At 35.5% G+C, this 13,231-nt stretch overlaps 1 protein-coding gene across 1 annotated transcript in view; it reads left to right on the plus strand.

Moving 5' to 3' along the window:
* Positions 1-13,231, plus strand: part of MYBPC1 (myosin binding protein C, slow type) — a gene marked incomplete at its 3' end in the record, with an annotated part of 61,049 nt that overhangs the window by 22,022 nt on the left and 25,796 nt on the right. The window contains 2 exon segments of the mRNA XM_010019859.1: positions 1,961-2,002; positions 12,155-12,259. Coding sequence (XP_010018161.1) covers positions 1,961-2,002; positions 12,155-12,259 — 147 coding nt within the window.

The following is a 13,231-nucleotide window of genomic DNA, read 5'->3' on the forward strand; positions in this document are numbered from 1 at the left end:
TTAAAAAAATTACGAAGTGTGGAAGCAGTAGAACCATTTGCAACAAAGATTTTCATGTTTAAATAACCCATATATTATTTTAATGTTAGGATGAACTCTTGCATACATTTGTAAGTAAAATTGATTGGTATTTCATTCATGATGGTTGTATTTTACTCAACCATAAGATCTGTACAGTTCATATTAAAGTAATTAATTTCAACCCACTGAGGGTCTTATGTGGTATATTTTGCACTTCAATTCATGTTCTTCATCAATCTTAACTTTTAAGTAGAACTGAAATGAGAAACTGCTTTTATAGGCAGAAAGGAATAGCACCTTTGAAGATTTATGTTAAAGACATCTATTTTCAGATAAATAAATTCTTCTTAAATTCTATTTAAGTATACAGAATTAGTTATGAAATCACTCCTATAACACCCTTCCTTCTCCCCATACCTGTACTTTGGTAAAACAAGTATGTTGTCAGTAGGCTTTTATGTTAAGCACAGACCAAACTGGGATTTTTCTAAGATGGAAGTGCCAGTCTTTTCTCCCTTTGCCTGACTCAGGATGCTGTCATCTTGGATTACCAAGTGCTATCACACAAAGAAGGAAGTTGGTTGTTCAAGGATCTAAATGCTATAACATATAAATAGCTTATTGGACATAGTCAGCATCTTGAACTACACCAGGAAATTTTTTGGAAGCCATTCTAAGAGCTCCTTCTAGATCTCAGTGTCAAACCATCAAGTTGGTATAGTTAGCCATGATGAGGTTTTCAAATAGGATTTAGACATAGGAACAACTTCCAAGAAAAAGTGAATTCTCCTAATCCCAGTTCTTAGCAGGAAAGTGTTACTGTCAGAAAACTCACATTAAAAAGGCCAAGATGGACAACCTGACAACTGGAAATTTAGGGAATCCAGACAGAAACATCCAGCAATCTGTCATGCTTCCAGAATATGGACTTATCTTTCAAATTTCAAATTTTATTTTCATAGGTACCATGGCTATGCACATGTGGACAAGAAATCAGGATAAACATAATATCAACTGGCTCTTGCAGATACTTCCTCCATGTCACAAAAGTTATCTTAGCTTAATCTTGACATTGACCTTCACCCAAACCCATGTTCTATCAGGCAGTTGACAGGTAATTTTGCCACAGAAAGTCATTGTTCACAGACAATAGCACATTGAGAGTTTTCACTTTTAAGACAGCATGGTTCATATGACTTGACAAGTCTCTAAGTGGCCTTGTATGTAAATTAAATGAGATAGGAAACCACAGAGAATAGGAACCCTAGAAAATCCTAAAATAGAGAAAGCATAGAAATTTTTATTTTGTTGAAAATACAGTCCAAATTTTCTCATACATATGAGGCTTAAGATAATTCACATTCACAACCTTGGAGTAGAGGACTAGCTGGCAACTATTCTAATCAACTAAACAAAAAGCAAATAACCTAGGAAAGATTATGATGATAATGATGAAGATGGTGAAGAATTAAAAACACCCTCAATATACTCTCTCTGTTGTGTACTTTGTCTTAAAGATAAACTGATTAGAGTGATGGAGCTCTGGATACTATTTATATTTGAAGTATTTCATATCTGATCCAGTTCCATTCAAATTAACAATATGTAACTTACTTCAAAGGCTTTTGTAAATAAACCCAAGAACAAGAGACTAAGAATTCCTACCTCTAAAACACCCAATACTTTTCTTCCACTGAGTACAGAAACATCAATCTTATACTACTCATTCAGAACATAGAAAATGCATTGATACACAGAGTTGTTAAATGCTTCATGGATTTTTAACTGTATATTCCACATACAAATATATCAATAATTGTTTAATTTTGGTTTTTCAATACTAGCAGAACCTAGAATATTCCTGTATTTTTTAATGCTGTGTAAGTTTTTCTCTTTACTTTAAGATCCGCTCAAAAATATACTTGTACTTCCCACACAGAACAAAACACACCACAGGAGGGTGGAACTGGAAAGGGTAAAGGTAAGTCTGAAATCATATTTAAAAAATAGGCAGTAAAGAGAACATTCCTAAATGCTGTTCTGATGCTGGATTGCTTGAGCTTTAATTCAGAAGCTTGAAGCAGAAAGTGATGTTTGAGTGAGTCTGGAAGTTGACACTGACCAAGCTTGCTAGAACTCAGATGCTATGCACATTGGTAGCTTTTAAATAATGCAGACAATCTCCTACTGTCGTTCTAAGCTGTTTCTATTCTAAAAGTGAAACTTCATATTGCATGTTTTACCTTCCAGCAAAGTCTAATAGATTTTTCCATCTAAAAAAAAAGAAATCACACATTCATCTTTCTGTTCTTATTGGGAAGCCCAGCAGCTGAGCTCATGACAAGTTCTGAAAAATGTTTTTGAGGACTGTCTGCTGTGAACAAACACATCACTGTTCAACTAGCAATGCATGTAAAAATCAGCTCCATTTTTAATATATGTTTTTGTGCTGCTGAGATTAGATGCCAGCTCTGTTGGCAATTCTTGTGGTACAAAAATATATTTTGAGAGAACTAGGCCAAATTCCACTCCTGTTTGTACTCACGCCAAAGTAGAATTCAAACTGCTCATCAACTTATTTTGAAATGAATAATCTTTTTTTATTTCTTCATTCTGATAAAAGGCTAACCCAGCCGAAAATATACTTACAACTGATGCAATGCTTGCTTTTGTTTTGGCATGGTTATATTTCTCCATGGCAAATCAAGAAATGGCTTGCTTGAAAATGTATTCTGGCTTTTCATCTCTTCCAGGCAAAATCTTGCCTTTTAGACAGACTGGATGCATACTTGATACTTTCAGATTCATTTGGCAAAGACATGCATGGCTATTTTTCTCAGCAAAATCAAAATATAAACACTGAGAGTGTGTGATTCATGTACCCTTTTGAAAATCAAAATGCTGAACCAGGATTCAGTGCATGTTATTTTGCCAGCTAACTTTGCATTGAGCAATTATTTTGACACACAGAATTTTGTGTGAGTAATCAAATCTGTCATCTTGATAATGGAAACACAAGTCAGGAATAATTTGCATGCCTAATGGCAGGAAAGAAGATGAAGGTCTTGCCTCAAGCTATTCCAGCATTTAGTTCTGATTGCTTTAATTTTGATATGACAAAAATATTTATTCCCAAACTGAACATGAATGGCATTTTCCCCACTGCTTACAAGTCTACATTTTACTGAATAAAAAAGAAAACATGGTAGGTATCTTATCAAACATTTCTATTATATTTTTATACATTATTATGTTTCTGTTTTGAATTTAGTGAAGAACACAGGTATTTCCTTAGGGGGAAAAATGCTTTCTTGGTGCTTTCCCTGTTTCGGAGGATTTTGCTTCCAAAAAGTTGTTTGAGATCCTAGCATGGGAAGTGTTTCCAGTTTCAATCTATGGTGGTGGCAGCTGCCTCAGTTAGAGTTCCAGTGAAAGTCTGAATACCAGTATATAGAAAGAATGACCTTCTGCTGTGCTCCAGTGAAACTGTTATCCCTGCAAGGCAATGTAGATGTCATTGCCAGACACGCAAGAGTAATTAATTTTTTTGACTAGGTATAGTGCAATTGTTCCTATCAGCTCCTGCTTTGTTGGAGAGTATCACCAAGTAAGGGAAAGTATATTTTCTTAGAGTGATTCCTTCATGTTTGCTTGCCAGAAGAAAATGTTTATAAAGGTGAGCATAATTCACAAAATGAGAAAAGGTTCAATTTTCCAATCTGCCCAAAATCATTTACAGTAGAAAATGAGCAGTTCCATAAGGAATGAGGACAGAACCAGTTAAATGTTAGCTTTTGTATAAGCTATTTATAAAACTGTTTCTGTAGCTTCATAAGTAACAGGTTTGGGTACTTTATTGAATGGGAATGAGATAGGAAAGGTTTCATACCCAAATTCAATAGCGATTTTACAATACCTGTGTGTTAGCAGTTATGATCTCTTTGCTGATGATTTATAAGAAACAGCACACTGTAGGGGCCTGGGACAGCCCCTCTCTGCCACAAAGTCAGGATATTCTGGAACCTGGTATTTAGAAAAGAAAGCTTGATAGTCCACATAAACCACATAGCCCATAATTTTCACTTCATTTCTAAAACAAAGTTAACAGCAGAAGTTAGGAAGATAAAGTACACCTATCAGTGTGTCTGTTTTACTGTTCTATTTATTTTTAGTAGTTATTGTCTGTGTGAAATTACATATTTATGTTCCTTTATGTTCACTGTAAAGTTAAGAGATGGCAGACAGTGTGATAAATTCTTTGTTATCTTGTGGTTATTTTCCTGTAAAATAGTTTCTCAGATTAGTAAAAATAAATCTTTCTTGCTTAAAATAATCTTTCATAACATTTCTAGTTTCAAACATCTGAAATAATGTCATAAAACTTCAGGATATATATGATCATCCCTTTTATTTTCAGAGGAAAATAGTGACTCAGAAGCAATTCTACCAAATTTTCTGTGTTATCCCATGCTTACCCAATTTAAATTCTTTTTCCTTTGTTTTTAATTTTAGCATTATCTTTCAGATTTAATATTTTTATAATTGTATTCCCACTTGCTAGAATAATAATTGAATTTTTAATATCAAATTTGCTCATTCCTTTTTTAGGTCACATCCAGCCATGATTTTTCTGCATGTTTTACTGGCACCTTTTTCTCTAGGTTCCATTCAACCATCTACTAAAATGTTTGCATGTTTCATCTTTGCATTTTCCCAGCTTTCACTTATCCATTCGTGTCTTTACTAAAACTTCCATTGCTGTATGTATGTACTTCATTGATCATTCCCAAAGTGCCAAGTGCTGAATACTGTTTGAAAATCAGACGGGTATTGAAGGTAACTGAATTTTAAACTCAGTTTCAGAAGGGTTAAACTGTGGTCAGTAACTTCAACATAAACCAAAATGATTCAGCCACTTGGTTGAGTTACTCTATATTTATTTATGCACCACAAAGACATGGGCTCACTCTTGTGCTGTTTATCTGCCTTCTGCCTTAACTTGGTACACTTGCTCCAGTGTTCAGTAGCACAGATGAATGTTAAGGCACTCTAAAGAAATCTGCAGCTGGAAAACAGTGTCTGTCCCCTGTTCACTACTCTGACATATCTCTCATGCCAGCTCCTGTTGCCAGCGAGTGAGAGCAGGCAAGAACAACAAAGAAAGATTAATAAGTTTACTGGCTCTGTTAGCTGATTAAATAAAGTTTGAGATGCTGCTCCAGTGGAATCACTTCCAAAATTCGCCTGTTCAGTTGTGAAGCACTAGGCTTTTGATGCTGACACATGGCTTTCAAGTCTTCTTTTCAACAGCTGAAAGATAGAAAAGTAAAATAATAGGTCAATGTGATTTTGCCACTTCTGCAAAGTTGATCAACAATATGACTGATGGCAGAATAGCAACTTTTATTTCTGTGTGGTGGATTTCAAATCAAGGGTAAGTATAAAATATAAAATTCTTGGTACCAGCTGTTCATATATAAATCAGTAGTTATTACTTATATTTTGAAGATTTTTTTACACTCTTACTGTGTCAGCAGTCAGAAATTTTAATATTGAGGTTACACTATCTGTGAGTATAATAAAGTTTCACATTAGCTAATTCTGAGATAGGAAGTGTTCTTTCATTTTACAAGACCCTACTCCTGATGGAGCTCCAAGAGACGTAGTCCTCAATTAATGTGATCCTTTAGGTGTGCAAGGAAATAAACATAAATATCCTATTTGTTCATGAAAATGTGCCACAGATGAATAGGAGAGAAAAAACAAAAATCTCTGTAGAGTAATTTTTTGTCAAATGAAGTGTTTCTTCTTAACTAGCTCTTCTTCTGCAACAGATTACTAAATAAATTCCATTAAAAGTTTACTTGCAGGAGATAAGGATCTAATGATCTAAGGAACTAATGATCACAGTTCTACAGACAGGACTGGTATTACTGCAATTTTTGTTATCTTTAAATAGAATTTGTTGCTAACTTAAGCATTCACCACCAAAAGCAAATTGGTTATAGCTATTGAACCATTTTTCATATTTATTCAGTAGTATTTTCATTTTGTCCTAGAAGCCTGAGATGTAAGGAGTCATGGACTGATAATTACCCATTTTTCAAAACTGACATGTATTGGTTTTGTATTCATTCCATTTACAACACATTCAATTGTGCTTTCATTTTGATACTTCTGAAATGTTTGTTTGGTTTGATTTGTTTGTGTTTTATGTTAACATTTTGTTTGAAAAATGATAGACTAGCCAGGAGAAACCCCAGCAATCCATCTGCAAAACTAACACTTTTTGTTGTTTTAGTCTTTCAAATGTTTAAAGAAAACGGAAGTCAAATAAAGTAGTCCTTCAATAATGCTATTATCATACATCATCATGTAGGGTGCATGACATCAAATGTTTTAATTTGATAGATCTTAATTACTTTTTTCTGGCCAGAGAGAATATTCTGGCCAGAAGAATACCTCTTCAAGCCAAGCACAATGGTGACATCATTGACAAAAAGAGCTGAAAGCACAGTTTTTACTTTCATGAAATATGGAGAAAGATTTGCAGTAGAATTACTTGGCCTTGCATTCATTTACTTGTTAACACAGTACATTAAAACATCTGACATGACTTCATCATTACTGTACTTTCACTGAAAATCAACATTCTCAGAGTCTTCTTATGCCATTGGATGATGCAGGTGCTGAGAACTCTTCCACTAAGTGAACTTTTAATTTACTGTTTTGCTGTAAGAAATCATTTTTGTAAGATAGCACATTAATCCTTCATGTGTAGGCCTACATTTTACAACTGACATCCTCCTCCCAAGGGGTTTTTAAAAAGAAGTTTGATGAATCATTAAAAAGGAATGAGTAAAATGTTATGACTAAATAGTTAAATTCTATTTACAGACTTTCAATTAGCCTTCAGTGGTTAAGCAAGCACAAAACAATATTTAGAAAAATGCAACTATATTTTATATGTGGTTTTGTCATAGTTGTTACATTTGACCTTGAGAAAATATAGACAAATTATAACTTTAAAGTCAGAGTTAAAATTTGATTCTGGAAACCAAAATCTAAAATCTAAAGAAAAAAAACCAAAACAACTCTTTAAGGAGGTGGGTTAATATTTTTCCAAAGTTGTTCTTGTTCAATTGTCTTTTCAATTTTGAAATGTTCTCCAGATGATTTTCTGATACTGGTTAAAAGACATGTTATATTTACAGTACATACGTACTAAATCCTAAATATGCCTAGTTTTTTCTAGCCCTTCAAATACTGTATTTTTTGTTTGATTGATTGGTTTTTTAATTAGTCTTTTAAGACACTAGACTTTTTTCATATTTTTATCAGAAACTGGCATCTCTGCGGTTTCTAGTGAACATCTAAAATTCAAAGGGATGTAGAAAACTCGTAAAGATAGTCTTTAACTTATTCTGGTTTTCTCATGATAATGATCACAGTTTTTCAGGTCTAATGCCAGCTTCATGGGTTTTTTCAGACTTTTGATTTATAGAAATCTGTACTTCAATGTGCTGTATGAGATTAAGCATTTTAAGATACCTGAAGAACAATTGCTTATAGTGGTTTAATACCTGACGATAGCCAACTTTTAGTGTGATTAAAAGTAAAATCGAATGTAATGATAATAGTTTTGTCCTTATTTATGCTGTAATATAGGGAAACTTAGTTGTTATTCCTTGCCTTTTAACTGAATATTCTAACATGGAAATTAAAAAGTATAAATATAGGGTTCTGTTTTTAAATGTTGCATATCTTGATTTAATAATGCTGAATGTATATATGGTGCACATTTTGATTGCAGACATGGTCATCAGAGAAATGGCATCTTCCTCAGGTCAGATATATGATTGACCTTGATTTCATTGTGGCTTTTTTTGTATTTACTGTGGATTACATCTCTAACAAACAGAACCACTCAGCATCTTTCATATAAACTCATGATTTAATAGTAGATCCCTCTCCACATCTCATTTTTCTTTTACTTGCTTGGAACATTAAGGTTTACCATTTCAGCTACTGAATTATGCAAAGCTTTCTTCATCAGTTTGAAGCTTCCATTGTGAATGCTCCTGACTATTATGATTTCTTTCCTTTTCTTTTGCAGGTTTTGCATTTTCACATAGTTGTTAGAAAGCAGGTGATCCTCTGTGCTCTCAGGTTCTTTATGTACTTTTTTATTTGTATTTCTTTTCACAGATGAAGATGATACTTCAGTTAGTACTCCACCAGAAGGTTAGGACTGTGGTAGTGCTTTGTGTGTGTATGTATGTATGTACTTTTCTCTTGACTATTAATGAAGAAAGAGTTCAAACCATTAGACTGAATTCAAAACATACTAATTAGAGAACAAGTTCCTTGAAGTGTTCTACATTAAATTGATCTCTGTTCAGAAGTACAAGACCTTCATACCAGATAAGTTCCTTTCAAGTCCTGTCTTGAGGTCTTTGGAAGAACTTCTGCCAAATAAAGGTAAAATATTGGTTCACAACTGTGAAAGCAACTCCTCTTATCTTTTTCTATCAACAAACATGGAATGTATTTTTCAGGTTAGTCTTGAGAGAAAATTCCAGATTTACAAATAAAACACATGCCTTATAACTTCAGAAAAGGTTTATCCACATAACTGTCTATCAACTCACCTTAGGCCATATGACCTACAAAGTAGTTTGAACACACTGCTCCAAGCCATTGCTGCCAAGCTGGCAGGTAAAATGCCTTTGGTTGGTGGCAATAAAAGAAAAGCAACAGCACAGGGGTCCATCATGACCAATGTGACAGGCAGAATTTCTCCATTGCTTGCTTAATAAGATTTAAAAAAATAAACTGAATGAAACAGAGTTTTGAACACTAGAAAACACTTTGAAGTGTTTCAAATAAAAAATATGCTTTTAATTATTTTCACTGCCGTCAATTGTCACATTTTTCCTTATTCCTCCCAAAAGAATTTGCGTTATTAACTTTGGGCTGAATGCTATCTATCTGTAAAGTCAGTGGCAGTACATTACTTTACAGTACTAGAGTACCTGGTTGGTAAAAGCTAAATATATAAGTAACATTGTAAATCACAACCCCTTAAAATGCCATTTTAACTATTTATCATTATTTTGCTCAACCTAGATAAATAAATAAGCTATTTAAATAATTCAAAAGACTGTCCTCTCAGATAAACACTGAACAATATAAATTCGTCCATTTTCTGGAACTACACAAGTCATGAAAAAACATTAGCCTCATGGAACCCTTCTAAATATGAACTACTAACAAGGAAAACTTGAATGGGAATTAAACTAAACTAATTTACATTTTCTAGAGAAAAGGGGGAAAGATTTCTGAATTTTTTTCTTAGGTCTTCACTTCCTTTTTCTGATATTCAAGTAGTTCCTCATGGGTATGTTCCTAAATATCTAGTCTAATCTTCTTGCATGAAGAATTAATGTTCTTAAAATCCCAATGAAGTTAGTTAAGCAGTGATCTCTAGCTGGTGTCATCCAAATTGCGCTTCCCTTTCAGATGGGATGTCTAAGCCAGCAGAAAGAAAAGATTCAGGTGAGACCTCCTGAAAAACATGCTGAAGCACTCCAAAATTTACTAGTACAATTATTCTTAATACTTTAAATCTAAAAGTTAATATTTAATTTTATTTTCATTGTTTTATACAGTATCAAACTGTAACGGTGGAAATGCTTTTAAGTATCAGATCAAATAGTTTTCTAGCAGCTAAACCAGGAGTGAAAGACAGGTCTGCCATACAAGACAGGACATGAATCAGAATTTTACACATACATACATACCTATCTATCTATACTTAGTTCTATATAGATAGATATGCAGCTATTCCCTTCCTCCTTAGCCTACAGGGTGACAGTGGCTCACCTAAATCCCACACACAGGCCCCAGGAGACTGTAGGAGAACCGCTTCTTCTCACAGCTCAAAGGACGGTGGGGAAAACTTAGGAAAGACATAACCTCTTTCTTCCTACCCTGGCAGGTAACGCATACTACACCCACTTTTGTGGTTTCAGGATTTGCAGCCTTTGGAACAAAATGAGCAGCAGGTACTTCAACCATGGTTATTGACTTGGCATAGCCGCCTATGCCAGCCCCCTGGGCCAACGTCAAACCCACGTTTTGTTCTGTTTGTTTAATAAATAGGAAAATGTTAATATCTAAAGGTGATGATAATATTTAGGTGTTATTTTATGTGGTACCAAATTAATGACTCTATGTAAGCTTCTTCCTTTTATTAATATCCTTTTTCCATTTCACCCTGTGGCGTGTTAGGTTACTGCACGTGACCAGGTCCTGTACCGAGCATTGTCACCTCATTCTGTTCATACCAGTAACTATCACTTGTTCTTACATTGTTTCCATATACTACCATGTTGCACTGGCATAATCTGAACATATAGATTACAGACAGAGTATATATAGATGTGTATCTATATATATTTGTGTTCATGTATGTCTGTGTACATGTTTTCATATATGTGTATATACATGTGTGTATATACATGGATGTCTTTACCTGTAATATTGTACAAGCAAACATATACAGATGTGTTAAGGTACACCACCCATAATGCACTGAAAGATTGAAAGGCAGAGATTTCATAGCAAAGCAATCTAGCATTTCTATATCTTTTAAAAATTCCTAGTAGACTTTAGGATAATTAAAACAGTTTGATTGCATTTTCCCACTGTTGTCATGAGTTGTGTTGCATTCATGAGCAATAGAAATTTTCGTGAGTTAAAAAGATTCCCATAGCAGTAACCTCTACAATTCTGACTTCAGGAAAATGACTTTCTACAGAAAATACTGAGCCAGGAAAGGAACTTTTAATTTTAAGACCAGGGTTTGACTGAGGGATAAGTGTTGTGTGACTGGTTCCTCATTTATGCTAGTTTTGAAACTAAAACTAACAGAGCACTGGATAAACTATAAAAATATACATTCACATCTGAAACAACAAGAAGTTCCAGGGGAACAAGGGAGATGCTGCTCTGAGTTGAGAGAGACTGATGGCTTTGTTAATTATAGTTGCACATTTCCACATTTGCTCTGCTCTTCAGCACTACCATGGCTACACTGGCTTTACTCAGTTTCCTGTATGCATTGGTAATAACTTCTCAAAAAAAAAAGGAGATGTGGCATCTGGATTCCACAAATTCTCACTTGGAATATGAGACACATGCTTTGCCTCTCTGCAGAAAGGGAGCACGTAACAGACAGAAGTTTGCTGCCTTGCTTGCCCTGTCTTTTCTGTTAGGAATCAACTTTGGCCACAGTTTTGCATTATTTTGATTGAGATGTATCGCATAGCACAAAGCCAGGACTGTTCAGATGAGCAGAAAGACAGAAATGAACATCTGTGCTCAGACAATTCTCCACCCTGGGAAAACTGCTCACTTGCTGCTTCTCTCAGTACAATTGTTCCTTTTCAGTTCCAAAATCTCAATGTCCAGAAGAGAAAATGCTGTGTCTGAACATATGACACAATCATTTCCATCTGACAAACTTTTTCTGTAGAACATCAGCCAATGCACATGGCAGGACATGGTATTGACTGACCCCCCAACTCTCTGTTTCTACCATGGTAGAAAAGAACAAGGTTCAACAGTAAACTTCATCCCTGCCCTACTTTATGGACAAAGAATAAAAAATAGCTTGTACAATTGACTGAGTTTGGGTTTGAGAGAGACCCACTGACGCTATGCATCATATGTGGTTTTTTGTGCTTATAGCTGTTTGTGTTTTCAGAACCTCCATCTCTTCTGAAAAACAAAGAGCTGGCCTTTGTGCATTGCCTCTGTAAAGCACTCATGGTTGAATGCTGGTGCTATTCGAGTTGCTCAGTACCCACCGTGGCTGACGAGGTTCCCCTCTCTTCCTCCCTGATAGTTTCATTTTCTGTCACTACAGAAGTAGCATTCTTGCAGGAACTGTACACAATGTGACAGCCAAGCAAAGGATGTCAGTGTGAACAAAAACTTACATATCTTTCAGGACATCCAAAGAGAGAGGTAATAGGGTTAGAGAGCTTAGTAAGTTCAGGTAAGTGCATTTTAGAGGGAGTAAAACCCACTCAGATGATTGACATTTCCCTCTCTCTCTGCATCTTAGTATGGTCTATCGGAGAAGGAGCTCCAGAAGAATCAGAAAAACGTGATGATTCCCAAATGTCCACTCTATTCATCGAAAAACCTCAGAGTGGTTCAGTGAGCGTTGGTAAGTGCTTAGAAACAAAATAAAAAGGCATTCCCACCAAGACAGAGACTGAGGCAGAGCCAGGAAAGATACATGCAGTTCTTGTAACACTCTGGTTCTGCCCTCAGTTGCAACTGATTTTAGTTGGATGTGAACTCTACTCCTTGAAGACAAAAAGAACTGTATGAAGAGAAGCAAAACCCAATTGTTCAATTTAAGACGAGCTCACTATCTAATAGTTTGCTGGGCACAATGGGTAAGAGGTATAGCTTCTGGAGAAGAGAGTTGGTTACTGTAATGCTGTTGGCTGTCATTGATAGAAGGATCTACCCAAATGCCTGCAGCACAGCTTCGAGATTGCTGGGTCAACCTCTGTACCCTACAGCTGTGTGTAAATTAGCAAGTAAACTAATAGCAGCAGCTCTGCAGGGAAGCTGGTAGGGTTACCCCCACTGTAACCATTCTGGGGGATTTGCTCTGGGCTGGTTTAGTCCAGTGGTCTATATACCTATCACCAGCTGGAGCACAGGTGCTCCAGAGCATATCTGTGATTTTAATTTCACTCTAGAGGAATATAGTTCAAGCACTGTGAGGACTTTCTGTGTTGTGAACTAGAGCACAGTATACAGGGATTGTTAGGAGGTTCACGTCCAAACTGAGCCATACTATCATAGTAAAGTAGCTGCATCCTGAGCAGGATGAGTCCAATGGTTCAGTACAGGCTATCTATGTCTGTTGTGTACTTGTATTAAGATGTGGTCAGATTGGGGGGTGAGGGTGGGGTGTTCATGCATGCTTATTATTTTTATCAGTTTCTGAGTAGAAAATGATCATTTTGGGAGAATATAGTTAGAAAATAAATTTAAGGAGTTATTCTTCTCTGGAACCCGTGAGTGTTAGGATGGAAGCTCAGCAGGGACTGGGCAGTGGTGTTCTGAAAACTGAGCTCACTTTTACTGTTCCCAAATTATTGTTTAGAGAAGGCTCTTTCCC

The sequence above is a fragment of the Nestor notabilis genome, unplaced genomic scaffold, assembly GCF_000696875.1.
Source record: "Nestor notabilis isolate BGI_N333 unplaced genomic scaffold, ASM69687v1 scaffold4478, whole genome shotgun sequence".
Lineage (NCBI taxonomy): Eukaryota > Metazoa > Chordata > Aves > Psittaciformes > Psittacidae > Nestor > Nestor notabilis.